This window comes from Festucalex cinctus, chromosome 7, assembly GCF_051991245.1.
Source record: "Festucalex cinctus isolate MCC-2025b chromosome 7, RoL_Fcin_1.0, whole genome shotgun sequence".
NCBI lineage: Eukaryota > Metazoa > Chordata > Actinopteri > Syngnathiformes > Syngnathidae > Festucalex > Festucalex cinctus.
In genome coordinates this window covers 2,314,028-2,341,847 of record NC_135417.1, presented here as the reverse complement: position 1 = coordinate 2,341,847, position 27,820 = coordinate 2,314,028, and the positions used below count along the sequence as shown (strand labels likewise).

Genomic DNA, 27,820 nt, shown 5'->3' with positions numbered 1-27,820 from the left:
TCGTGAGGTAAACTGAGGTCGAACTCTGGTGTGCTGTGCGGCATTAGAGGAATCTTTCTCACGAAAATATTGGGTTCAATTCCAAATTATACAAACCCACAGGGGTGGTTGACTCCGGAGGTTTCCTGTCTTGATGTCCTAATAGATTCACTAGCAGCTGTCTTCCTGTCTACTTTGCTCCATGCCAACACTCAGCTTTGGGAGAAGAATGCTAATTAGCGGTAGCATTCATCTGCTATGGGTAGAGGTGAGAACTGGAAATATTGTGACTTGGACTTGCATTGACTTGAGTCTTTGTTTTGACGACTTGTGACTTGGTTTCTTCGGTGTTGGAGTTAAAGACTTGATTGTTGTTATTGTTCAATTTTTTACATTTGTTTTTAAGATAATATTGATTTTTCTTGTCAATTCCTCACTTTGGTGAATGATTTCATTAGTTAACCTTATGGTTTTTTATCTTTATGAAGACCATATACTGTACTATATGCAAGACTCATTCCTTGACATTTATTACACTACATAAGACTTAAATTTTGACTTATTCACCATTTAGGTAAACAATTATGAAAAGTAATCCAATTAAAAAGCATGTATCGCCACAATTGTCTTTGATTCCGTTATTTGTTAAAACTCACAATATTTGGACATGCAGTATTTCTTTAGGAAAGCGACAAGATTTTAATATAGATTAATAAGGAATACTCAATAACGATGTATGATGTTGACTACCCTATGAGTTTATATTTGATGTCTAATCTACCTGGAAGTGATATTGCGTATATGCTCATTTCACCGAGGTGTGGTGGCAGCAGGGAGTTGAATATGTTTGCAAGCAGCATAATCCACTATTCATTTTCTTGGGTGCTGTGTTGATGGTTTCATAAGAAAAAAAAAGATGGGAGACTTCAGATTCATAGCGAGTACAGATTTATGAAAAGCAATAATAAAGCCCTTCACTATGTTGGATGGTTGTGTCGTATATAAACATAGCGATCCATCGAGCAGTCGCAGGAGATTACGGGTCAGCCCATCCAGGCTTGGTTTTGTTTTTCAGTAAGGAAATATGTCATTATGCAATATTGTATTTTATTTAAGAATAATGTGGAGTAATGGGAAAAAATAAATGTTAATTTATTACTGTAACCCAATTCAGTGTTGTGTTCCTTGTGATGTGCCCACATTGGCCACGGGGAGGCAGTACCGTATAATACAGTTATGCAGACACAAATGAAGAAAAATAGACTTCCTCAATTACTACTTAGTAAATTGCTTTTCATTGAAATTGAATTTGAAATGTGTCATATGTCCATTATGATTATGTTGCTTCAGTATGTGCCGAGGGTTTTCCAGGTCCGTACTGTGCCCCCTTTATACTATTGTTTATGTTTCTTGGACGGGTTATGCCTGAAGTCAATTTTATTGTGCATGTGCAATGACAATAAATACATTCAATTCAATTATTAGATTTATGTTTAATTTGCAAGTCAACCTCAGTGGCAATGAACAGCTTGAAGATTTTTTTTCTTTTTTCTTGAAAAATTGATCACTGTTCTGCATTTGCGCAGGTTTATGCTTTGGGCGAGAGACTATCTATTAGGCACAGGTTCATTTGTGTGTACTCCAGCGTCACCATGGCAACAAGATGGCCCACTTGACGGTCTGTTCATTGTGCGCCATTAGTCGCTTTCTTATTCACATATTTTCTCCCACAGTGCGCCGCCAACCTATCGTGGATACTCGCTGGGGGGCGGGACTGAGGATTTCCCCTTTTCTTGAGTAGTCTCATCTGTGTATGTTGCCTTCTAACATCGGCCTGACCACTAAATTCACGCCATTTCTATACTTAAAAAGGATGCATGTGCAGCTCTCAAGGTCTTGCTTCTCTGCCAGCGCAATCGAACATATCTGGAAATGTAAAAAAAAAATTTTGGTAAAGTAATTCAATTTATTATTACAAAATAAGCAGATTCACCTATTTGCAATATATATATTTTTCCCAATATTTTAAATTATTTTCAAATTTTTCTTTTTTGTGATGCTGATGACTCCGATTTTTGCAGGAAACATATTAAAGTTTTATCTGCATTTTCTGAAGACATTTTTGTGCTTAACAATAATAATAATAATAAAAAAAAAGCACATTTGTGTACGGCATAACATCTAAATGCTGCTTCACCATGTTTGCTTTGAACTCTGTGCTCAATTTATTGACCTGAATCTGCAAATCGCAGAGCCCTACTGGTTTCATTATTATTCAATCAGCATTTCTGTAACGTATTCATCATCCAAACCATTCAGGGATTTATAGACCAGTAGCAGAATTTTAAACTATTCTACAGCTGACTTGTTGAAAATCAGATTTTGAATGCCTTAAGGGAACATTTTAATAACCTGAAAGCATGTAATTTACACATCCTCAAAATATCATCATAGGCACGCATTATATCCCCCCAATAAAGCGCCGACAAGCCTTGCAATTAGTGCATCCTCTCCTCCCCCTCATTTTCCATCATTTGCACCCTATTGTCCATACAAAAGCTTTTCTTCCCACTTTGACCTTTATGAGCCACTCCCATTACAAATCCACGCATGCAGCGTGTAAACAAGCCTCTAACTAATTCCTCCCACCTGAAACAACACATGAAATGATTCATGTGAAACATTAAAACCAGGAAAAAAAAAGTGACTCACCATTGAAGAAGTGCAGTCTTTTAATTGTGTACATGAGTAATACTTGTAAATGGACGCTATGATGTGCATTATTGACGCCCGTCGGGCTGACCTGTGATCAGTATGTTCTCTAATCCGCTCCCCCACAAATTTGAGAGCTTTGCTCATCCGATTACGGTGAACATTAGCGTGCACTCAACACCCGTCGTATTTATACCATTAAAGCCAGGTAGAATGGTCTCATTAGCCAGGATTATGCAGAATTTCACATTAATGAGTCATTACACGACCGCATCACACACTCTTGCTATATCCACTTTTGTGGATTTAATGAATTCAATATACCTTGAGATACGAGCGACATGATTTTTTAAGATAAGAGCCATCGTTCAAACGATTTTCTGGAGGATAGTGAGAAATTCTTCACATATATTCCCACTCACAGCTGAAATTTACTGTCAAACTTAACATAAAGAGAATTATATCTTATGCAGCCACATGTTTTCTTAATAATGCATAATGCTGATAATGGGAAACACTATAGACGGGCTAGCAAAAATGATCGATGTTCTGGGAGTTACAATGTTTAATCTTTTAAGCGATGGATATTTAAATACAAAAGTTTCAGCAAGACATATAACTATGCTCATTGGAATATATTTTTTATCCTCTGCAAAGAATTACTATCACTGCAGCTAACTTAGCTTTTGAGACTGCCTACATTTAGTCACATATCTTTATTATACAGTTCTTCACCAGAAGGAGCAACACACTTCATTGAACTGAAGCAAAAAAAATTAATTTCTTTCCATTCTATTTAATTATGTCATGCGTTCAAATGAATTGCCAATGTTTGTTTGTTTGTTTGTTTGTTTGTTTGCAAGGTTAACAAAAAAACAAAACAAAAAAAATCACAATGATTTGTGATAAATATTTTTTTGGAGAGGTTGTACCTGGGCCAAGGAATAACCATTTAAATTGTGTTGCAGATCTGGTTTAGAATTTATTTGATTTTTAAATTGTATTTTATTTCTATATTATAAGAGAATTAATTTGATAAATATGTACATTATGGAGTAAAGTGTTTTACTAGTATTTTGCTAAAATATTATTGTGATTTTTATAGCATTGATGTCACATTGACGCTTTAAATACACTTTTCAAATAATTACAAACACATTTAGATACAATACTGGAGCGAGTAAGAGCAAAAAATGTACATTATAAAATGAACCTACAAAGATTGCTTTCTGTAGGTGTAAAAATAAGGATTGAAGAGTAATGACATTCAATAAGATAGCAAAAACTAGTGTCTGTTGAAATACATTATTTCCTGTTTTCAATTGTCCTTTTTAGTCAAATTTAGTATCAAACCAGTAGTGTGCCGACATCTAGTGGTTGACGGTGGAATTACACCCAAAAATAAACAGGAAACCGAACCTAATAGTTATGAAAGGTTAAAAAAAAAAAATCTGCGAACTTGCAATGAAATAAAAGTTTTTATCTTATATAATAATAATAATAATAATAATAATATTCATTACTTCAATTTTGTAGCCTCTTTCAATTTAAATGTCATGGCTAGTTTGTACCTCTTTACAGTTCGTTAATGATTCATCTTAAAATGTACCTTCATGGTAGACGCCATTCCATCGAAACAAAATTGATGCTGATACAATATTCCATCCCGTGTAATTGCATGTCACACACACTGGATACGGATCGTGGCCACCTGTTTCCAGCGCGTCTCTGCCTCCATCCAATGGGAGCTAGCGGGGGTGTGGGTGAGTTGGAGGGAGGGAGGGAGGAGTGGAGGGTGGGGAGAGAAGTTGGAGGAGAGAGTGAGAGACGCTCATCCGCGTCCACGCAGAGCCGTGATTGAGTGAGTGGAAGCGCACGGATTCAATCACTTGCCTCACGCTGACGTGCGCGCGCACATTTTGGGCTGCTTTTCGTGTGTTGACGCGGGCGCGCAAGCCACAGGTTGACTGTGACACATCTCGCCATGGCTCGTCGTCCGCGAGCGACCACCGTGTCCGGCGGCGACGGCGACGTGGGCCCCGCGGACGGCTCGCCCGGGATGGGGAAGCACACCGAGTGAAGCGCGTCGAACGAGGAGAGGAGAGAGGAGGAGAGGAGAGGAGAGAGGAGAAGAGGAGAGGAGAGGCGAGGGGGCGTCGGAGCGTCGGGACGCCGTGCGCAAAGCTCGAGAGGCGGGTTGGTGGACCTGTGGAGGAAGCCTCATGAACGGAGGCGAGAGTGGGGAAGAGAGACAGAGACAGACAGAGACAGAGAGAGGGAGGAAGCGAGAGGATGGCATGGCTGTAACAACATGAAAAAGAAAAAAAGTGGGGTGGTCTGTCTTCATCCAGCCAAGTGAACCAACACATCTGCTCTGGGGGAGTGGAAGAAAAGAGGTAGGTAGAAAATGTGGCAGGTGTCTGCATGGTTATGTCATGCTAAAAAAGTAGGTTATTGTTTTGGATCTCACGTAAGCTTCTTCAGGAGTCATCGATTTCCCAGCTACAAACAACTTGACAGACATGTTATAGTAAATTTTCCTGGTGCATGAGTAATGTGCTTCTCCCCTGATTGTTGGCAATTTCCTTCATCCAGTCTCCTCAGGTTGCTTCCACCTGATGCTTCTTGTATCTTCAGAGGCATCGCCGTAATTGTTTGCTTGTGTCCACCAGACAAGAGGTGCACGGTCACAGCTGTGGCCATGGAGCCTCCCCCCTCTCTGAGCCTGGCTCTCCTCGGAGGCAGCGAGGACGAAGACCAGCGTTTCCTCCTTCCCTTGGCGGGCATCACCCACCCCGTGGTCCCCGGCGGCCAGGGTCCGGGGTCCAACCACTCCAACCACACGGCGCCGTCCAGCCTCGCCCGCCTCAACGGGAGCAACCCGTCGCCGTCCCCCGCCTCCACGCCCTCGTCCCTGCCCAAGTTGTCCACTGCGGGTCCGCCACCCATCCCCAATGCCCTCCACCCCACCAGCACCCCGCTCTCCTCCTGCTTGGGCTCGCAGCACAGCCTGAGCGGGGACAACTCTCCTATCTACAACGCCCTCTTTTACTCCTCCCACTCGCCCTCCATGGATCGCGAGAGGGACCGGGAGCGGGAGCGCGGGTGCAAGCACAGACAGGCCAGTCCCCTGGTCCACCGCAGGGACAGCAACCCGTTCACAGAGATCGCCATGAGCTCCTGCAAGTACACGGGCGGCGTCATGAAGCCCCTGAGCCGCCTCAGCGCCTCCCGACGGAACCTCATCGAATCGGACAGCAGCAGCGAAACCAAAGAGGGCGGGGTTTCCGCTGTGGCCGGGGTAACCGCGGCCGGGGGTCACGACCGGCAGCGAGAAGCCCCGCCTACCTCCTTGGTCACCCAGTCCTCCACGAATCAACCGCCCCTCCAGAGCCCACCAGAGATTATCATATCATCGAAGGAAGACTCTCCGTACCCTAGGGCAGGATATGACATCGGCGACACCACCTCCAACCAGATGTCCATCTACCACCAGAACCACGCCCTGGTGGAGAGTCGCCGGGCGCAACCAGGGAGGGGCGCCAGTCAGTGTGGCTCCGGGGTAGTGGGACCCGGGGCTAGGCCCGGCACCACCAAGGCCCCCAAACGAAAGAACCAAAACATTGGCTACAAACTGGGCCATCGCAGGGCGCTGTTCGAAAAGAGGAAGCGATTGAGCGACTACGCTCTCATCTTCGGGATGTTCGGGATTGTTGTGATGGTGATCGAGACGGAGCTGTCCTGGGGCGTCTACACCAAGGTGAGACCATGTGGTTTTCGTTAAGTTCAGTCATGTCTTGATGATGTCCAGAACATGTAGCTTGAAGAATTTGGCAGAGGTGGGCATTCCGTCAATATTGACCGAAGGTCCGTCAATCCGTCAATGACAGATGCCCGTTTTGTTGACGATTAATGGGAAACTTTGACAAATTGACGGAAAGGGGCTTTCGTCCGTCAATGTACAGGGTAATCGTCAATCCGTCAATGATGGACGTCCCATTTTGGTGATTGACGGAACATTGACGGATGCCCACTTCGAATGACTGAAACAGACGCTGCGCAATCGATGAATGACGAATTGGCAGTTCAGCTTGAAATTTTGACGGATTGACGACGACGGAGGGTGTCCCGTCTGTTGACGATTGCCGAATGATGGACAATCGAAATTCACTGACGCGCCCACCTCTGGAATTTGGAGTGCAAGGGTCAAATGGAATGAGGTCCCCAACTGTTGTTAAGTTTGGACCCGTATTTTCTTTCACTCATGTCTTAAACCCAGAGGTGTCAAATCCAGGTTCAGAGACTAAAACTCCGCCACAGTTTGGCAACTGGCTGGTCAATGACCTCCTAAGCTACCAGTCAGTTTGCATTTTCTACCGTTTGTATGGGTTATCCATCGGGACTCCAACCTCCTCCCACATTGAAAAGACCATGAAGGTTCATTGAAGTCTCTAAATTGTTCATAAGTGTGAATGTGAGTGTGAAAGATTGTTTGCCTTTTTGTCCCCTTCAATGGAACTTATGCAAAGCAATGCATTCAGCATTGTTAGTAAGTTTCTGCTGTCAGTATGATACAAGATACTGTGTCAAATGAATGATAACCTGGGGTTGTGTAAGAAGTAGGTTGAATGGTTCAGTGCTCTTATTTTTCAAGGTCGAAATGGCATCAAAAGTTTCGACTTTGCAAAGATGAGTGAGGAGATAGATCCTCCAGGCAACACTGCAGTTTTGACACTTTTCCCATGTTGTCACTGCGTTTACAGGAAGTCAACATGCCACCTTACAGGAAACGCTCAACCATTATACTAATGACGACAAGCTCTGCAGCATATGGATGTATTGTCTTGTCTTTCATAATGATGATAGCAGCTTTTAAACCTGTTGGTTTAATCGTGTTTTTATGTATAGTCAAAGAGTGATTAAAAGCCTCACAGCTTTCATTCTTGGACTGCTGTGAAAACCTGGATTTGGGGCCATTTCTCCACATGGTCCTGGTTCCTCCACAACGAAAGTACAAGTATGTTTGATTAAATTCCAGTCAGTTCTGGTCTGGCTTTCATTCCTGGGCACTCCAAAGTTGCTGCTTCACGGCACTGATTTTCAAGGATGGCTAAAGACACAAGTTTCATGAAAGCTACAGTAAAACATACTTTTTACTCACAAAGGTTCTAATGGACTACTGAAGAGTTGCATTATAGGAAGTGTCGGCACAACTTGTGGCGTCAACTTGGGCAAAATGTGATTCAAGATGTGATGGGAATAGTAAGTTACAGTATTTGAAAGATGTCAGGCTTGGAAACTGGGCGTCCAATAGAACACTTGACGGAAGATCAAGATGGAGTTTTGGGAGTGTACAGGACAGTCTGTGTTGGGCTTTGCCGTTTTTAAACCTCTTTATCTCACAAAGAATGAAATACTGCGAAGTTAGTTCTATTGGGGGAAGTGCAGGCTTCAATCCAAGCTATCAGGATGAAATACTCTCGCGTTATGGCTTGCTAGTTGATGTCTGGATGGCTTGGAGCCTAGAAACTGGGATTGGTAGATTTGGGGTGCTGTTTATTTTGCAACGGTTCCAGCAAATATTGTACAGGCTCAAGTTTTGGTGGTCTGGATGAGATAAGGAGGGTTTACCTAGTTTGGAGACAACAAACTGTTGCTTTGGCATTTTGAAAGATGTTTAATTAGCAATGTTCCAGTGAACACCTGTGAAAATTGGAAGGCATATATAACTGTCGAAGACCTACAAAAAAGTCTTTTGGAGCCATATTCTAATCCTAAAACAAAATCTGGAATTTTGCACCATTTATTTTATTTTTTTTTACCTTTTACCGACGTCATAATTTAAAAAACTCCGCCTAGAGAATTTATCCAATCGTCTTAAGACTTTAGGTATTTAATCTAAAGATGTTTGAGACGAAAAGCTATTGAAAGCTTTCTATTTCATTGCACGCTGTTGCCGTGACAACACGCTGTTTACAAAGAAAAACAATGTTGCTTTTGAGGGTGTAAACCTGGGTGAATGAATACTCATGAGACTTTGTGCATGCTTAGAAAAGTTTGTAGTCCCTCCCAGTTGGCATCAGCAAGCTTTATAACAACGGGTTTGTTTGTTTTTTTGTTTTTCAATATTTAGCGGTGTAGACTGCAGTATCGACTGACTTTGCCCTTCTGGGAAAGTCTTGTGGAAAATATTTGTTCCGCAAAGGATCCGATGAAATATTGTAGAATTGCATGATGGGAAATGTAGTCCCCAGTATGTGAGTCCCTTGAAATCACAGGAGCAGATGCTTCTACCTGTAATTACCCATCCAGCGACTTTAGCATCTCTTTGGTTATGACAAGAAGATGGAGTGAAGTATGATGAAGTTGCGGGGGTCAGATGCTGGGGGCGTGCACGCACAGTGATGTAATACCGTGATAAAGAGGACAAGGGGTGGGCATTGTAGATTATCAGTAGGAGGCCAGCATCTCATTTGTCTGTGTAATGGTGAGTGTAATAAGATGAATCGGCCCCCAGCAGCTATTGTCTGTTTATCTTGGCTCGTCCCCGTGTCCTTGTCCCGGCCTTTGTTTTAGCGTGACATCGCACAAAAGGTCGTCCGGGGCTCAGCTAATAAAGTGGAAGCATGACTCGCAGCCGCGCGGCGCATCACGTATGGATCAGCGATCGCACGACGGATGATGCGGACAGGTAGCCGCTCGAGATTTTGCCGAGTGGGCGTGTCTGACGTCTTCCGTCAAAGACTCTCCGTTATGATTATATCGGCCTGTCATTCTCACAACCACGCCACATTTCATGCTTTTACTCCCCGTTCATTACATTATGACCGTCCCCGACTCGCATTCATTAAGGGAAATTCACGGTCCGGATTGTTTTTCCTCATACATCATTGTCTCTAATTTTCTTCCTCTCTGTCGGCCTCTTCGTGATCTTTCTGTTTCTGTCTATTTTCTATTCTGACTGTCTCTTTATTTGGATTTCTTTCTTTGACCTCACTTTTTTTTTTTTTTGCTTCTCCAGTGGGCGTCAAAGTGAGGGGGGTGTGATCGGAGGAGAGAAATGAAAGGCTGTGTGTGCCATGTTTACCGGCGTTTTCTTCCTATTGATAAATCTACTCCCAATTAGGTATGCGTGCAGGAAGGCGTTGGTCTTACACCAACTTTAATGAGACCATGGAAAATAGCAGCAAAATTTTGTAGACTAAATTTTACTCTAAACAGAGTCTATTTGGTCCCACTCTAAACAGAGTAAAATTTTGTAAAATTGAGTTTTGTGTTTTCTGGATTATTAACTCATTCACTCCCTGCCATTTTCACTGAAGCAACCCCTTTGCCCTCGGCTGTTTTACTTGATTTTGCCATGTCCACAGAATATTGTGTTCTATTGCTTTAAAAAAAATGCTGCCCCCTGCTGGCCGTTTTTTGGTAATAACTACAATGGCTTTAAGCCACCTCTTCATGTCAGAAGCTATATTAAAGCCTTGTGTCTGCTCTTGCATAAAAAAAAACTAAACAAAAAAAACCCCATAAAAAACGTGTAAATCCGTTTTTGGGAGTAAGGGACACAGTATTACAAAACTTGTTTACACGTTTTTGGGTTTGAATGAGTTAAGAGCTGTTGTTCTTATGTTCTCTTACATCAAATGTTATCGTGAGTTGTAATTTTGTCAGATTGCTGGATGGGTGGATTGCAAGATGTTTACAATAGCTACCAACTACTTCATTGTGACATTTAAGCACAAACTATGGATGTTAAGTTTGATAAAACTGATTTAGAATCAGTATACATTATTGCACAGGAATTATTTTTGAAGAAAGGAAACATTGAAAAAATGTTTGTGAGCTTTGTTTGATTAAAATCGATTAAAATCGTAATCTTAAAAAAAAAATGATATTTTATATTTTGGCTATATCACCCAGCCCTAATATTTTACTCAAAGTATTTTTAGTATGTACGAGAGAATTGCTTATCCTATGAAAAAAATTCTAAGTTAATTTTGCAAGGAGAGATTTTGATTAAATTTTACTAGTTTATTAAAAAAAAAAAAAAAAGTGGGAGACTGCCACTCTATCACCTGAGCTATGCCACTCCTACTGTTTGCTTATATAGTCTCTTGGAGTTACTCAACTCAACTCAACTTTATTTATAAGCCAGCTGATTAATTACGTCTTGCCCCAAATTACTATATATTATGCACATTTGTATGTTCAATAACAGCTCCATTGAGGTTTTCTTTCTTTTTAGTTATGGCTGACAGGCTGTAGTTGCTGTAGTACTTACTTGGATAAATGAGCGGACGCAAGTCTGCAGGTTGTTGTGACAGATGGCTTGGAAACGGGCAAACTGGATGGGAGGTGAGCAGCTTCAAGCAGCCCTTCAAAGCCATCTTTTCGTGTGATGATTGAACTATTGATTATTGATAATAGCTCACCCGTATGCGTCATCCATTACACGCGTCGCCTCAAATGGCACACTGCAAATGGATGTTGCCTTTCAGGTGCTACATTTTAGGTTGTTTATTGACATGAATGGATTTGTTGGTGTTTACAGTCAAAGCCATTAAGAGTGTAATTCATTTGAGCACAATTATCGTATTAATTGTGTTTTTTTAATGTATGTATTGTATTATTGTTGTTGAGCAAGTCCAGCTGCTCCGTGTAGAGTCCAAAAATAGAGATGAAGAATAAGAATGGAACTAAAGAGGGTGTGTTGCTTGCTTGTGTACACGTGCATGTCCCTAGAAGAGGGCAAATACTGCACACACACTGACTGGTCCGGGAACAAAATTGAGCACACAATCGAATGAGGTGCAATACAAATATATGTCTTTAGAAAGATAATAATGCTCTTTTACCCAAAGCTGTTTCTAATATTTTGTCCAATATCTGATCTCATTTTGAGTATGCACATGTTGTAACATATCATATCGCTTCTTCATCTAAACGAGTTGAAGCTAATTAGAAAGTTTGGATTGCAGATACTTACACTGTGTTCTAATTATCCAATCATTTGTTGAGCCTTCGCACAGTTTGCAGTATTGAACCATGAAATAATTCATGAGTGGGGAAAAAAACGTGGCCTTCTGGCACAATTGTGGCTTTTCATGAAAAAGGAGGCTTTGAATACTTTGACTTGATTTGTTTGTGCGTCTGCAGTCTTTGCAGCTCGCTTTATTACCACTCGCTAAAACTGCACAACTGATTTCCATTCATCTTTTTGTGGAGGGCACGGGCCAAGGAAGGGCCCATTTCGTTTTTATGAACTTCTAGAAATTTGATTTGTTCATTATTGCACAATGGGCAATTTATTTTTGTCATTTCCCTTCAGTTCGTGAATGAATAATGCATGAATCTTATTTAGCTTGCTTAATTCCGACATATGCAGAATAGAGTAGGACCTCTAAGATTGAACAAAATATGTTACTGGATGATGGTCAAATAGAAAATACTGATAATTGAAACTGGATAATCTGTTGTAGAAGCCTTTTGGCTGGACAAAATATAGCATCCGATTCTTTAACAAGCATTTACATTTCTATTTACATGAGCGAGACCTTTGTCAACTTGTCCAAAAGAGACGCCAAGCTGTATATTGCCACTCCCAGCTAAGGTCTGCTATCAAACCAAACATAAAATAAAGAGAATTACACGTTTTGCATAAAAAAACCAAAACAAAACCACATCACTCTGCCTTAAAGTCGGCTAGCTAAATGCTAACATATAACGCCTACGAATAATACTTCATACAGCAAGTATGTGAACACGAACGATATAATGGGCATATATTCTAGGACAGATTTTTTTTAGGCTGAGGACGATTTCAATATTTGGGTGGAATAAAATTCTGATAACCGATTAATCGGCCGATTAATTTAAAAATGTATATATTGAAAAAAAAATGTATTTTTTGGTATCATAATGCTTACAAGAATAAAGTTATTAATTACAGGCAGAACATTTGATTGTTTTACATTACTTTGTTCTTTATTTAACTTTACAACAAACAAACAAAATCACTCAATTTTTTTTTCCAGATTTTTTGGGGTGCTTAATGTTTCAATGTTATGTGTAAAATGATAGCTAATATTAGCTAACTAATATCAGTATGAATTAGCTAATATAAAATAGCTAATATAGGTCGATTAACCGATTGGGCCCCCTATATTCTTTATCCTCTGAAAAAAATGACTACCGGTAATATTACAGCAGTTTACTGAGTCACTTGCTGTAGTTGTAAAGTTCTTATTTATTTGTGTCGGCATGACTTTATTGTACTGTCCCCGGTGGCCAAGATGTGCACACCAGAAGGAGCTACAATGAATTTGTCATGATGCACAAACCTTTTGTAAATGCTATGTTTTTGTCAAGTACACTTTAAGAGACAGCAGTTTTTGTTTTGTTTTTTCTTAATGGAAAAAAACTCTCCTTTTGGAATAAGTGTAAATTGAGGTCAAATTTTTAATCTTGATGTTGATCCAAATTAGGATTGTTCAGACTTGGCAGAGGTCTAACCACTATTGAGTTCGTGTTCCACCCTACAGCCTACAGTTGTCTTCAAGTGTAAATGTCCTGGGCTCACTTTTCACTGTCAGCAACCCTGGCACCTTCAAACGCAGCCAAACACCAATAAGAGACATCTTTTATGAGATTCTATGATGGGATTTTCCAGCGACAGGTTAAAGTGAGAGCTCGGCGGTTTGACTTGACACGCGTCTCTATCTGAGAATAACCGAAGCTGCGCGTACGCTCGGGACCGTCGTGTGAGGCCTGTCAGATCGATACTTCATTGGAAGAAGGCCCGCGTGGGTCCTCGCTGGCCCCCGGGCCCACCGCGACATGTCTCAGGCCCGCTGATGAAACACTAGCAGCTATTCTGGGGGAATGCACAGCTGTTGTCAACATCATCTGTCAATACACACATACTGTACAGATGGCTGCTGCTGTGCTGTGCGTGCGTGTGAACTATCAAATGAAAGGTTACCTTATTCCATTTTTAAGTAATTAGCAGTAAAACATGGGTTGGTTTCATGCAAATCACCCATTTTGGACCCCCCCAAAAAATGCAGAAAAGTTATTTTTTTCGTTAATGATTCCTGATTTTCCCGATTTGTCATCAAGCCAAATGTTTGGCCCATGTGTGTGACAATCACACAGTTGTCATAGCGATTCATTCGATAAACCAATTGAAAAGGAATTTAACAGTTAAATTCCTTTCTATTTACGTTCACATTCACATTTGCATACCAGAACAGGAACTACTTCCTGCTTGTGTCTAAGAATTATGGGAAATGTAGTCAGACTGTTGTGATTTTTGATTTTCAATTTTATGAACAAGATTTGACCAAAAAAAGTATTTGCATTCAACTATCGATAGATTAGAAGCAAAAGAAATCAAAACGCGTTCTGCAGTCGACTCGAGGTGCGTTCAGTGACCACTCACACAGTAGGACATCTTAAACATCCATAGAAATAGTCATTCAATTAACCAAATAGCAATACATAAGCACATTGCAGGGGGTAGGGGGATACCATTTTTTTCAGGTGTGACTACACTGCTAGAACAAGTAATAACAATATCATCAGTCAACAAGTTGGCAAGCGATTAAAGCCATAGTTTTAATCACTTTTGATACTTCACACAAACATGGACGCACACAACATTGTGGAGCGACTACATGCGAGTCTACAAAAAAACTAATTGCAGTTGAAAAGCAATCTCATGTAACATCATCATTAATTCTGCAAACGATCTACTAAGCTGTGTAGCTTCCCAGTACATGAACACACAACATTGTGGAGCGACAAGTCAACATTTACTTGAGCACTAATTGCTGTTAATGTAACATAATATCTTTTTTTAATGCTTTTCACCCCCAACAAACATTCCAACCATGACAAAATATTTTTTTAAACATTCTTAAAGTGCATAATGTGATCTTATGAAAATAAATATATAATAAACAAATACTTTATCATATATTGTTCAGAAACTACAAATACCAACATTTACTAAAGATGCTCTCTTCAACACTTCTTATTCAACCTAAATAAGATGTTAAAGATTCTCATGCAACAACAAAATATAAAACATAAAACAACATCCATCCAATGAGATACTAAACCACGTGATGTCACACGCTCGAAACACTACTGTGACATGCCCGTTACCTGTTTGACCAAACCGCAGCAGTGCATAAAAGAGCCAAACTGAAATTAAACTACTAGATTAATATTTTAGACAGTATCGATCCGATACTGACTTGGCATCGATAATGTCGATATTTGGATCGATCCGCCCACCTATATTGCACACAACGTTGTGGAACGACCACACGTCTGAGTGAAATGTCTCACTAATTGGCTTAAGTTTATCCTTTGAAATGCAAACATTACAAGCAGTTTGTAATTGATCAAAGATGGCGTTTAATGGTGATTGACATGTGGTCATTCCACAATGTTGTGTTCGTCTGTTTTTATCATCTGTGAAGCTATGTGACCTATTAGTTCCCTACTCACTACTATAAGGATGATCTTTCACTGTGTGGAGATGGCGATTAGTCTTCTCATAGTCTTCTTCTCCACACTTAAAGAGGGTGCTTATGTTCCTCCCCTGTGGGATCCTAAATATGTCTCCATCTCCCCAAGGGGGTGGCGAAGGGTGTAGGTGTCATTTCTACCCCAGCAGGCTCCCCTCATTTCCTCCCTTAGCCACACCCTTGCGTCCATGACATTTCTAGCAGACATTTCCCGGGCGACCTTTTCCGGCTCTTTCTTCCAGTAGCTCCAACCAAGACCGGCAGCAAATTAAACCGGCCGGTCGGTGACGTATAATATTCTCTGGGGGACGTCATCAAACGCTTCAGTACTTGTGTGCCACCGTCCTCCAACCCCTCCGCTACGCCACCTTCAGCGTCCACCACTGTGTGTTGGTCTCATGGGTGCGTCTGACCTCGCATCACCCACCTGTAACGTAAATTGAGGTGTATGCAGGAGGATTTTGTGTCTGTGTGTTCAGCGCCGACATGCTAGCTCTAATAAATGCACCTGCCGCGTGTGTGCATGTTGTCTTTGTTTTCTTTTATTTGGAATCGTGCGTGTTGACATTGGTGCTTGTGATGTAACTCTTTGAGTTGGAGTGTGGTGGAAAGTCAAGTTTGGGTTTAGTTTTGGTCTTTCCGAAGCGATGAAAACATTTGTGTGTGTGTGTGGGGGGGGGGGGGCGCGATTATATCCAGCTAAGGTGACAATGGCCGCTCTGCCTCGCGCCTGTTTCCCTGGAGACTGATTGTAAGAAAGCGCCACTTTGACAGGAAGAGAGCCTCAAGGCTAACTCATTCCGACGCAATCGCACGTACTCACATTCATATTCATCAGCAGCAGCACATGTAATCAAACACTTATCGCCTTTGTCTATATCAATGTCCAAAAAAAAGTGAAGCTTTTTTATGAGGACATTTTTTCACTGTTCCAGCACGTTGCAATACTGCTAAGTCATCAAAATAGATTTGAAATAAAACATGACTGACATTTAAAATGTTACACCTTCTGTCCATTTAAGCGGGCTACTAGATGTACTTTTTCTGAAATACATGATATCGTTTTTTTGTTTTTTTTTTAAATCCAATTTGATTAAAATAGAAAATGGAGTGCACTTATAACTCTTAAGTTACGCCATATGTTGTCCAAAGCACTTATTTTTTTGCTTTTGGTAAAGTTTTAATTCAATCTGTCGTGTCTGTCGTAGCAGTTAGCTTGCGCTAAGCTAACCTAGGAGGGCTCCTGTCTGATAGTAATAGTGAGTTGCTTTCACACTAGCCAGTATCCATTCTGTCCTATCAGTTTAACACCATTAGGTTGAATGCTAGCAGATAGTATACAGCAGCCTTAACACATCACAATTCATGTGGTTACACCATCGCTAAACATTAGCGGTCATGTATGGCTGCTAATGACTCATAACAAGTTTGACATATGATGTGGTTTGCTTACTTACTTACCTTCCCGTGATTGTAATTCACGTTGACCTTGGTTTTTCTATCCAAATTATCTGAACAGTGGAATTTTTCTTTGTTCACATAATTTGTGGTTTTCACCTTGTTGTAAACACTCTTTATTTACTTTCTCGCGCGCAACCCTAAATTGTACGTTTTGACAACCTTCTCCAGAGTATTTCTGACCAACGCTCGTTGTGAAGTGGGTTTTCCTCACAAACGATTCTGCAATCATCCACTTTAGCTATCTTGAAAATGGTTGCCCTTTCGATTATATGGTACTTGAACATGTCATATTTTGTTAAAGGCTTCACTTCACAATCACATGTTGAATGTCGTATTTCAAATCCGTCACGGAGATGTATAGGCAAAAACTCTAAATACCTGTGGAGCTAGCTAGGCATGGTCTGATATCAGATAACTCTGTTAGTCGTAAGTGAAAAGGTGTGTTGTTGGACTGCTCATAGAAGAAAGTAAAAAAAACAAAACATTTTTATCACCGCATGGTATCCAGCAAGATGCCGAGCAATACACACTTACGCGCACTTGGCTTAGCAGTAAAGGGAACCCTTATTTGTGGGACAAAAGTCTTTGGTCACCCCTCTTAATCAATTAATTGATCAGTCACAGGTTGGGCTAACCTCCTTTCGGCCTCCCTGAATCTTATCTTCTCTCTTTATCTTAAGACTTTTTGGTGCTTTGGGGTAGCCCTGTTTGTGGTCCGAGAAGGCATACTTGAATGCATTTGGTGTGGAAGAAGCCCCGTTAAACGATGTTTGATGAACTACAACAGAGATGGTGCAATATAAGTGACCTTTGACCCCCATTGTCATTTCCTTCATGAGTGATGGGCGTCCCAATACTTTTGTCTGGGTGTTCTGAGCGTCATGTTGCGCAATGGACTTCCATGAACAAAAACTTTATAGACTTACACTTGCTGTTAGGTCACAACATCCTCAAACAAAAACTTAACTCATTTTCAATTCATCTGTGATTATTTTTGGTCGGATGATTTACACCTGTAAAGCTTATTGACTGGTTGCCTGGCAACCCCACCGAGACTATTGAAACACTTTCAGCCGTCGGTGCAAGCTCATATAATAGATGATGCGGAGCTATTCATGTTCTGTGCACTCAGAACACACAAACCGTGTGCGATTCGGTTCACCTTAAAAGTGATAGGCTCCAAATTATACAAATGGTATGTTGCGTAATAAGAACACGGTAGCTTTGGTTGTCATGTTATGGATAAAACGTGTCAAAACTTCATTAATACACACATTTGATTGACACTGTCAAAGAGGTATAATTAATTGTAATTACACGCTACAATAATACATTTCAAATATTAGTACTAATATTTATGTATGCGTTTACATTATTTATATAATATAAATGAAATAACTGAATAATAAATCTATTTATTTATTTATGCATTTGTTTATGTTTGCCTCAATACACCAAAATATTATATACAAAACACCGTATGCACATCCTGTCAATATCAAAAGTGTACACACCCCTGTTCAAATGCCAAAGGAAAACATTTCAAAAACATTTCCTACCTTTAATGTAACCTGTAACCTGTAACTAAATAGAAAAAAAAAAAGAAAACTTGGGAAGTGAAAAAAACAAACCAAGTGATTTTGTGATTGCACAAGTGTGCACACCCTCTTATAAATGTGGCTGTTTAGAATTAACCAAACTCATTCTAATTCATGCTAAACAGGAGACAGCACACTGCCACCATCTTTTGCTATATAACTAAAGATGACTTGACTTGACTTGGCCTGACTTGAACTGCCTTTGATAAACCCCAAATAAAGTTTGGATGTTCCAGTAGGCTTTTTTCCGACTTTTTTTTTTTTTTTTTTGTTTTGCTCTCCAGCGAAAGCAAAAAAAAAAAAAGAAGAAACTCATGACGGATGTTTTATTTTTATTTATTTTTTTGAGGTAGAATAAAGTTTGTGTATCCTTTTTATATCCTCTTTCTATGCATCTCATATTGCTGTAGCACAGTTGTACACCAGTTCAAACTACAACCACAATAACACAATTGTAAATAAATCTGACATTGGTGATCAAAGTGAGCATTATTATCTTTACACAGACATGTAAAAAAAAAAAAAAATGCATTTCTTGTACTGAATCTGATAATATTATGCAGAAATGAAATGTCTGATTGACTACTGCTTTTATGATAAATTCATTTTCCCTGCTTCTACCCACCTTCAACTTAAAATAGCATCCAGGTGACTCCTACAGACCTAAAACGGATTTTTACCTTAAAAACAGAACAGAGACAGAGCGAGAGAGGAAATAAAATAAAAGAAGGTTGCGAGTCGCTGGTGTGACAGTGTGTTTACAGTCAGGCCGCTGAGCTCGGTATTTTTCTCATTAACAAGACAAGCGGCGCTTCCTTTGCAGCCACTTTGCTCCAGCGAGCACAAATGAGATGTTTGCAATAGGGAGAGTGAGACAGGAAAACAGGGAAATAAAAAGCAGGCGACAGCTTGAGCTTTGAGCCAAAAATCAGCCTAAGTGTTGCGCGCTGGCCCAGAACGACAACCACTCTCGACTAACTCACTTCACTGTGAATTATATACTGCGTACAGTCCTAAAATGCAGTCTTTGACTGCACTTCCTTGAGCAGCAACTGGAAAAATTCAATCAATCAATTGTAATTGTTTATTTTATTGTTACAGTATATGAATTTTAATCAGTCGAGAGATCTTATTTTCTCATTAATTGCATTATTTATTTTTTTTTACGAATAAGGTTTCCATTCCATATCATATAAGAAACTCAAACACTTAAATATCCCAATATAGCATTTTTCCTTATAATTGCATAAAATTAATGTCAATTTTCTATTTTTCTCATATCTACTTCCTGATTGTAAAACAGTCACAAAAGTACCGATACCTTAAAATACGGCAGGTATTGGCACCGATACCCATACATGGTATCGGGACTCGCCCATCCCTAGTTATTACAGTTAGAAAAACAAAACTAAATAACCAGAACTAAACTTGAATAAATTACTAAATGAAATAAAATTGAGAGTGCTGAAAAAAAATAACAAACTGAAACTAGATTGTATGTTTTTAAAACTAATTATAATTACAGCAAAAATGTTGTTAGTTTTTGACTTTGTCAATTAATTTCATAAATAAGCTTTCTGGTTTCATTTTCAATGTATTTATTTCAGCATTGCCGCATGTCCGTGAAGAAGATGGAAGATCAAATAGTTGTTTGGGAATTGTAGTTTAATTTATTTATTTACACAATACTTTGTGACCTGATTTTTTTTCTTGCACTATACAAATATTCCATATATTAAAAAAAACAAAAACAAACACTAAATCTAATACTAAAACAAAAAAAAAAGACTAATCAAAACTAACTAACTTGTGTTAATAATTCATTAAAACTAACTTAATTTAATAAACAAAAGTGAAAATGTAATTAAAGCTAACTATGATGAAAAATCCAACTCCTCACTCTGAAAACAGTTGGGTCAAAAATAACCCAAAATGGCTAAAAAAAAAAATTTGTTACATTATTCATTTAACTCGGAATTTGGTAAAATGAATAACACAACAAAAAAGAATTTTTTTTTTGTACAAATCCCACCCAAAGAATGTGTTATTTTGTATTATACAGCCCCCTAATTGGCTTGTTTCATGGGTTAAGAGTAAATAACCCCAAAATTGGGTCAAAATCCCCAAAATCCGTCCCTTTTCGATCCAATTTGAGCTATTTTTGACACAACTATTTTTAGATTGTTATGTGGACATGTCAGTTGACAAATTCTTTAGAAAGCAAGCTAGTAAGCAGCATTTCTGCTGGTTGCAGCCAAGGAGTGCGCTCCATTTCCCCTCATTTGCTTCCAGACTCAATTAATTGGCAATAAATCCCACACAATCAGTTGAATCAGTTAATGAAAATATGATGCCCATATTACAAGTGACATAAAAACGAAGGCTCGGCAGCTTGCGCGTGTTGACATACAGCATGCGTTTCCACTTATTTGGGTCGGCACACACATTTTGGGAGCGGCGCAATAGACACGATAGCACACTGACACACTCTATTTTCCAGGACACTGACTCGCAATATATATTCATGAACCAATGCAGATTGTGCTTAATCACCTCATGAGGGAGACTCAGTAGTCAGCGACTAAATTAAGACTCCGAGTGCACGTTGGCGTGACGTTTGGACACGGGCAGTAAGCGCTACATTACACCTGAAGTATCCGCGGCGGCGAGGTTGTTTTGGAAAAACGTGCGCCGACGTTTGGCTGTCATCGGCGGTTGCAGTGTGGAATAATGAGGAAAATTTGACTTTTATTACTTTCATCGAGTATCGAGAATCACGAGACGCTCAGCTAACTTGGGCTGTGGAGGCGCACAGAGGAACAGAGGTAATAATCTAACAAAAACGCACACTTCTCAGTCAGGCTTATATAGACAGCGAATCAATCTGATTGGCTGTGGCTAGACATGTGGGAAACAGGACTGACATGGTATTATCTGATTGACTGTTGACCAGATAAAGAGATTAAAGATTCTTGACATCACATAGCTCCTACATCACACAGCGTCTTACCAGTTGAAACTTGATGCTGGTTACATCAATTCAAAACAGACACGACCTCATGGGCATGACCCAAACATAACCCTTGCATGACCCTAGTCATGACAGTAAGCATAACCCTTGCATGACCCAAGTCATGACAGTAAGCATAACCCTTGCCATGACAGTAAGCATAAACCTTGCATGACCCTAGTCATGACAGTAAGCATAACCCTTGCATGACCCTAGTCATGACAGTAAGCATAACCCTTGCATCACTCTAGTCATGACAGTAAGCATAACTCCTGCATGACCCTAGTCATGATTGTAAGCATAACCCCTGCATGACTCTAGTCATGACAGTAAGCATGACCCTTGCATGACCCTAGTCATGACAGTTATTAACTTTTATTAGAATATGCGGCAGTCATTACGCATTACAGTGGCACATGTCGCATATACAGTATATTGTGTTTTACTTCAGTACTTATATTCATTCAACTAGCACCACTTTATTTTCGTCTACGCCCTCTTCCCGTCTCTTCCTTGACTGACAATCTATCTTTATATGGATAAAAAAAAAAAAGAAGAAGAAGCATTTGATACAGTATAACATATATTGTATGGGGAGTCTCAGAGCGCCAGTATATTAAATGACCCAATGTGCGGAGGTGGGCACTGGGTAGCCAACTGCCATTTTTTGCAATGGTGGGCTTCTAGTCATGTTCAGAATTATTGTGTTGTGTTGTGGTTGACTCAACACGCATGTGTTTGGCATATGGGAGGTTGCAGGGAAATCCCATGATAATAAAGGAAAACTGAAACGCCACACAAGAAGGCCTTAGTTAAGATTCAAACGCAGAACACACGTTTCAAAGTAGGGTTTCATATTAAGGTTAAGATTTCAAAATAGGGTTTGATATTAATGTTAGGATTTCAAAGTAGGGTTTTAAACTTGTGTTAGTTTCAAATTGGGGTTTTAAATGAAGGTTAGGGTTTCAATGTAGGGTTTTAAAATGGGGTTACAGTTTCAAAGTAGGGCTTTAAAGTAGGCTTGGGGTTTCAAATTAGGGATTTAAATGAATGTTAGGGTTTTAAAGTCGGGTTAAGGCTTTAAAGTTGGGTTTTAAACAATAACTCTGGTTAAAGCAGGATTTTAAACTAGTTTTAGGGTTTAAAAGTGGGGTTTCAAATTCTTAGGTTTTCGAAGTAGGGTTTTAAATCCTTAGATTTTCAAAGTAGGGTTTTAAACTAGAATTAGGGTCGGGAATTAAGATTGGGGTTTCAAATTACGGATTTAAATGAAGGTTTCAAAGTTGGGTTTTAAAGTATGATTAGGTTTTAAAAGGAGGGTTTTGAACTAGCGTTTTAAATGTTTATAAGGGTTTAAAAGTAGGGTTTTAAATGTTTACTAGTGTTTCAAAGTAGGGTTTTAAAGTGCCACAGGTAGATGCCACCAGGCAAGTGGTCCACATCGAGTTCTTCGGTCACTCAATACTGAATGCTCACTTGGCTCAATGCCAGCTAGCCTCTCTCTGAGCAGGACAGAGGGAGGAGCAAAGAGGTGGAGAAGTGGCAGTAAAACAGGCCAAAATCCCGATGTGAGGGGTAAGGCAGGGCGACAAAATAGTTGCTGAGTTTGTGTGGTCATCTTTAAAGATAAAATCCCCATTGAGAACCCACAATTCAAACCAGAACCTCACAACTGTGAGGCCAACGTACTAAACCACTAGGTTGTTATGAATCCGTGTTTATTATTTTGACCTTCTCATGTAGCTAAATATTTTTTGGGATATTTCATTCCACTCCAGTTTGAAGCAACTCCTGTATGTGGTGAGGTGAGAGAGGTTTGAATATTACAGCAAGCCCGCCTGCGTTGCTCTCCGCAGCGCTCGGTCGCAGGACATCTGCTGTTGTTTGTGCGATGCGTTCAAGCGCAAATTTTTGGGACGAGAAACGTGAGTTGCATGAGATGATGCTGGAGTCATTATTTTTTTTCCTGTCTGCTGTTGCCTTCGACCCCCCACAACTAATTCCGCCCAATAGAAACCTTTGGAGAAGACTTTTTATCAATTATTGGATTTGACTGCCACTATCCCAAGTCGTTCAGTGTTTATCTGCTAATGTGGGCTTTAAATTCCACACACGCACGCCGGCGCAATCTCACGACTCTCTCCAGACGCCTCCAAGTAGTTGCGCAATGTGCGGTAGTTAAACTAATGAAGAGAAACAACAGTCGTCCACAATGTCACCCTGGAGTGTGCTAAATCTATCGCTCAAAATTAACTTTTTGAGTATGATCGTACTCTGTGCTGACGTCGGGACAACTGCGGGCTTAGAAGAACGATTGGGTATTAAAAGGAAAAACCATTAAGATGGGATGTCCAGCTGTGTGTGTGAGCAGGTGTTAGTAGGCCAATGGGATTGCGGGTGTGTCCTCACACGGGAAGGCGGCAGTCGAGATTCAAGCCCACAACCTCTTTGACTGTTAGGCTCTCGTGTTTAATATTCTGTCAATACATTTATGTATCTACACACTGTAGATTGTTAAAAAGAGCTTGCCCTTAAATCTTTAATGTCCACTTCTTTTGTTATGGTTCACCGAGCCTGACTGTAGTCCACCTGATGGAGTGAAAAACATTCATGTTGTTGCTACGGCAACCACACCAAATGCACTGTCATTTATATTTTACCGCTGTAGAAATCTAATTTTTCAAAACGTACTCGTAGTACTACTTATATTTTTCATTTCTAATCCAATTGAATTGGAGTCATGATATCCCGCTTCTGCCGAGGACGCTTTCTTGAGGGAGGAAATACGTTTGGCAGAAACTCTTGAAAACAACTGGAGAGCCAAAATGATAAGTGGGGGGGGGGGGGGATCTGCCCATACAAACATAATATGTTCAGATTTGATTGATGATTCTGGAGAGATATTACGTAATAGAATGAGACATGGTTATAGTTTGCTGTTTAGTAGAATTGCACTGCATCAATATTTCAATATTTGGTTGTGTAATCTTAATTAGCATTAGGGCTGAAAAATGTTGAAAAATAACCTAATTTTATTTATTTATGTATTTTTTTGGTGTCATAATAATTACAATTGTGATTTAATATGTGAGGTTTGGTTAGGGTTCCTATGCTAGCGATGTAACCCGAATTTCCACTTAAGTCGAATTTCCCCATTAAAGTTAATATTTACATAAAAATAATTTGCCTACATAAAAAAACTAAAATACATTAAAATAAAAACAAATACCATGCTGTACTTACTACTTACCATTACTGTATAGAGGTTGATGGAAAAGAAGGGGAGAGGCTAATGTGGAAATAGGAGGGCGAAAAAGCCAAAGATACTCCCCCAAGTGCACAAGCGCTAGCACTAGCTAAGCGCTAAATAGCGGACGAGGGGAAAACACTGCGGGCTATATGGCGGACGGGGCCAAAATGGCGTTAAAGTTGAAACGCCTTAGGTCGAGTGCGCCTTAACTCGAGGACCCCTAGTATATACACACACATATATGATTTCGCTGAATTGTCCATATAATTAGCATGCTAATGTTAGCATACAAATTCAAACAAGATTCCGGACTATAAAGTTAAGCCTGTTCCTGTTAACATGAGCACACATGTCCTAATCTCCTTTTTGTTTTGTTTTTTAGTGATGTTGTGTCTGTTGTTTTATTTGTATGTTCATGTATTCTTGTCCAGGTCATGTTTGTAAATGAGAATAAGTTATCAAACATTTTTACCTATAATTAGGACATATGTCAAAGAGAAAGTTAACGCTTGTAAATTTGCTGGAGTGGTGTGTGCGCGTGTGTACATGTGGGGAGCAGTCCGGTGTGCATGTGTGAGGTGAGGGAGGGTTAAGGAAGCCCCACAAGTGCGATGAGTCATATTGATTGAAAGTTCCTCCGGTGCATTGATTATAAGCCCTGTGAAAGCAGACAAGCAGAAGATTTAAAGCTCCACGGCAGAGGGTTATTGACAGGTGCAATACTTCAGCTCAGCCTTTGAAAATCAGTTTGGTAAATGTCTTCTTCTGGCAGGGAAAACGGATCACCCGATTGTGAGCCAATATGTAAAAAGGGAGCATCTTTCCTGCTTTGTGATGTGTTGTGTTTTCTCCTCGGACTGCAGCCTTGTGTCTTTCCCCCGCAGAGCTCCATGTATTCTCTGGCCCTGAAGTGTCTGATCAGCCTGTCGACAGTCATCCTGCTGGGCCTCATCATCGCCTATCACGCCCGGGAGGTTCAGGTAAAATGACTCACTCGCTCATGGCAAGTCATAGATTCTGCATCATTTGCTGCTTCATTTGCTTTCGTCCCAAACAGAAGATTGTTTGCTCTGGAACACTCACTGGACAACACATTAGGTAGACCTGCGCAATCCCGCTACAGTACATATCAGGATAATGCTTAGTTTTAATACATACACTTGTTATTTAGTCAAATGGGACTTTACCTTAATTTAGAAATAATCACCATTAGGGCCTGACAGTTATGGATTATTATTATTATTATTATTATTTTATTTATTTATTTATTTATTTTTAGATTGACTCTGATATTTAGCAGATTAAATAAAAAAAAAAAAAAAAATAAAAAAAAAGATTAATTTAATTCATGAAAAAATATAGAAGTAATTAAAAAAATAATAATTGGGCCCATTAACATTTGACTGTTTTAAATTATTTTGTATTTGTTTAACTTCACAGCATGAGGAAGAATGTGCAAAAATCAGATTTTTATTTATTTATCAAAATCTTTTTAATTAATTAATTCATTCATTCATAAAAAAAAAAGAAATGAGAATCGGCAAAAATCAGAGCCCCCCCCCCCCCCCCCCCCCCCCCAAAAAAAAAAAAAAAAATTTAAAGAGCAAGTATTTGCTTATTAATCACTAGGGGGCGCCATACAATCTGGAAAAAGTCTCTGCCTTCTATAATGTAATTACTCCATATTAAAAGTAGGATGAAGGTTATTGTAGTTAACGAAAACTGTTTATGGTGTTTTCGACGAACAACCTAACTGAGTAAAATGCTTCCCCCTTTTGGTCTGGAATATACATTACACTTCTTTAAGTAGGAATTGTTAGCAAATGTTAAGAGTGGCCTTTAGGTGGCGCCATACAATCTGGGAAAAAATCTCCGCCTTCTATAATGTAATTACTCCATATTAAAAGTAGGATGGTTATTGTAGTTAATGAAAACTGTTCATAGTGTCTTCGATGAACAACTTAACTGAGTAATATGCTTCCCCCTGTTGGTCTGGAGTATACATTACACTTCTTACTTCTCTTACATTATGTGCATATCTATACGGTGAATTAGAGGTTAGCCCATCTGCCTTGCATTTCTGAGGTTCTAGTTTTGAGCCTCAGTTAATTTCTTTGGTCATGTCTGTTATACCTGCATATTTGATTATTTGATTATGTTTAAATGTCTGTTGGTGTATTTATAGAAATATAAATAGATTTGTCTTATGATAGCTATTTCATCAGTTTTATCATATTCTTTGGCTGGGAGCCATCAAATGATTATACCGGCTTATCGTGAGGTGCAAGGCATCCATTTTGACTTTAATCTGCCAAATGTGGTTGCTACAGTGTGATCGATACAAATTGCATCATGACGATAGAAAAGTTGTGTGTGTCCAAAAAGGTTTCTTGTGTTATGACGTGCTCACCCTGCCAAGTGTCAGTATTAGAGGATGTAACCAAGCTGCAAGGCCCTTATTGCGTCGCTGTGCAGCTGTTCTTATAGAGGTCTATTCCCATACTAATGCATTCCATCCTTCAGGCGCCTTCCTGCAAACGAGGGCCCAGGTGTGTGACCGCCTCACCAATTAATGCCATTAATGGCCGCCATAGCGGGATTGACCAAACACTTTGCACGGTTTTGCATGCAGTAGCGAGAACCGCAACAATCCAACACGTGTACCTTCATGCTTCATATATGTGATACGGTCGCTACAACAGTAGCGTGTTCATCGGGCCCGTGTTTTCATCATTCATCGCACAGCGGCTATTTATGCGAGCCTTGCGGGAAGCCGTGAGTGCCCCCCAGACCAGCTATTACTCCCCATCAGCTAAACCACAATCATCCATCCAGCCTCATGCTAGTTTAATGCCGTGACTTGCTTACATTACATCATACAGTAGCCTCTTTCCAAAAAGTCCATTAATGCCGTGTGCTGTACATGTGGTGCATTCGGGTAGAACGGGATTCATTGATAAAATAATAAAAGAAGGCTTTTTTTGGTGACATCCGCCCACGCTCGCGCTGGGGGCTGCACGAGACGGGAGGATGAAGAAGCCGCGGTGACGAGAGAGAGGGAGAGATAACATTCTGTCCTTTCCTGATATGATTCTGTTTGATGAAATCACAGGAGGGGTTCAGGAGAGTGTGACTGCATTGGGGGATCTTATCAGTCTAGACATGAATGGGTCATTTTAGCAATTCACCTGCAACATAACTTAAAGTGAGGAACACACCAATATTTTTACATCTTAGGAATGAATCAAACTTATCCACTTTTTAAGTGTAACTA

General features: G+C 40.0%; 1 protein-coding gene across 3 annotated transcripts in view; it reads left to right on the top strand.

Moving 5' to 3' along the window:
• Positions 1–27,820, top strand: part of kcnn3 (potassium intermediate/small conductance calcium-activated channel, subfamily N, member 3) — an 81,067-nt gene that overhangs the window by 5,016 nt on the left and 48,231 nt on the right. The window contains exons 1-3 of one of the 3 annotated variants that reach the window (XM_077527095.1): positions 4,507–5,087; positions 5,364–6,451; positions 25,431–25,526. In XM_077527095.1, coding sequence (XP_077383221.1) covers positions 5,393–6,451; positions 25,431–25,526 — 1,155 coding nt within the window. In that variant the 5' untranslated portion in view covers positions 4,507–5,087; positions 5,364–5,392. Of the gene's footprint in view, positions 1–4,506; positions 5,088–5,286; positions 6,452–25,430; positions 25,527–27,820 lie in introns of those variants that run through there. The other 2 variants (XM_077527096.1, XM_077527097.1) reach the window with 2 other exon arrangements.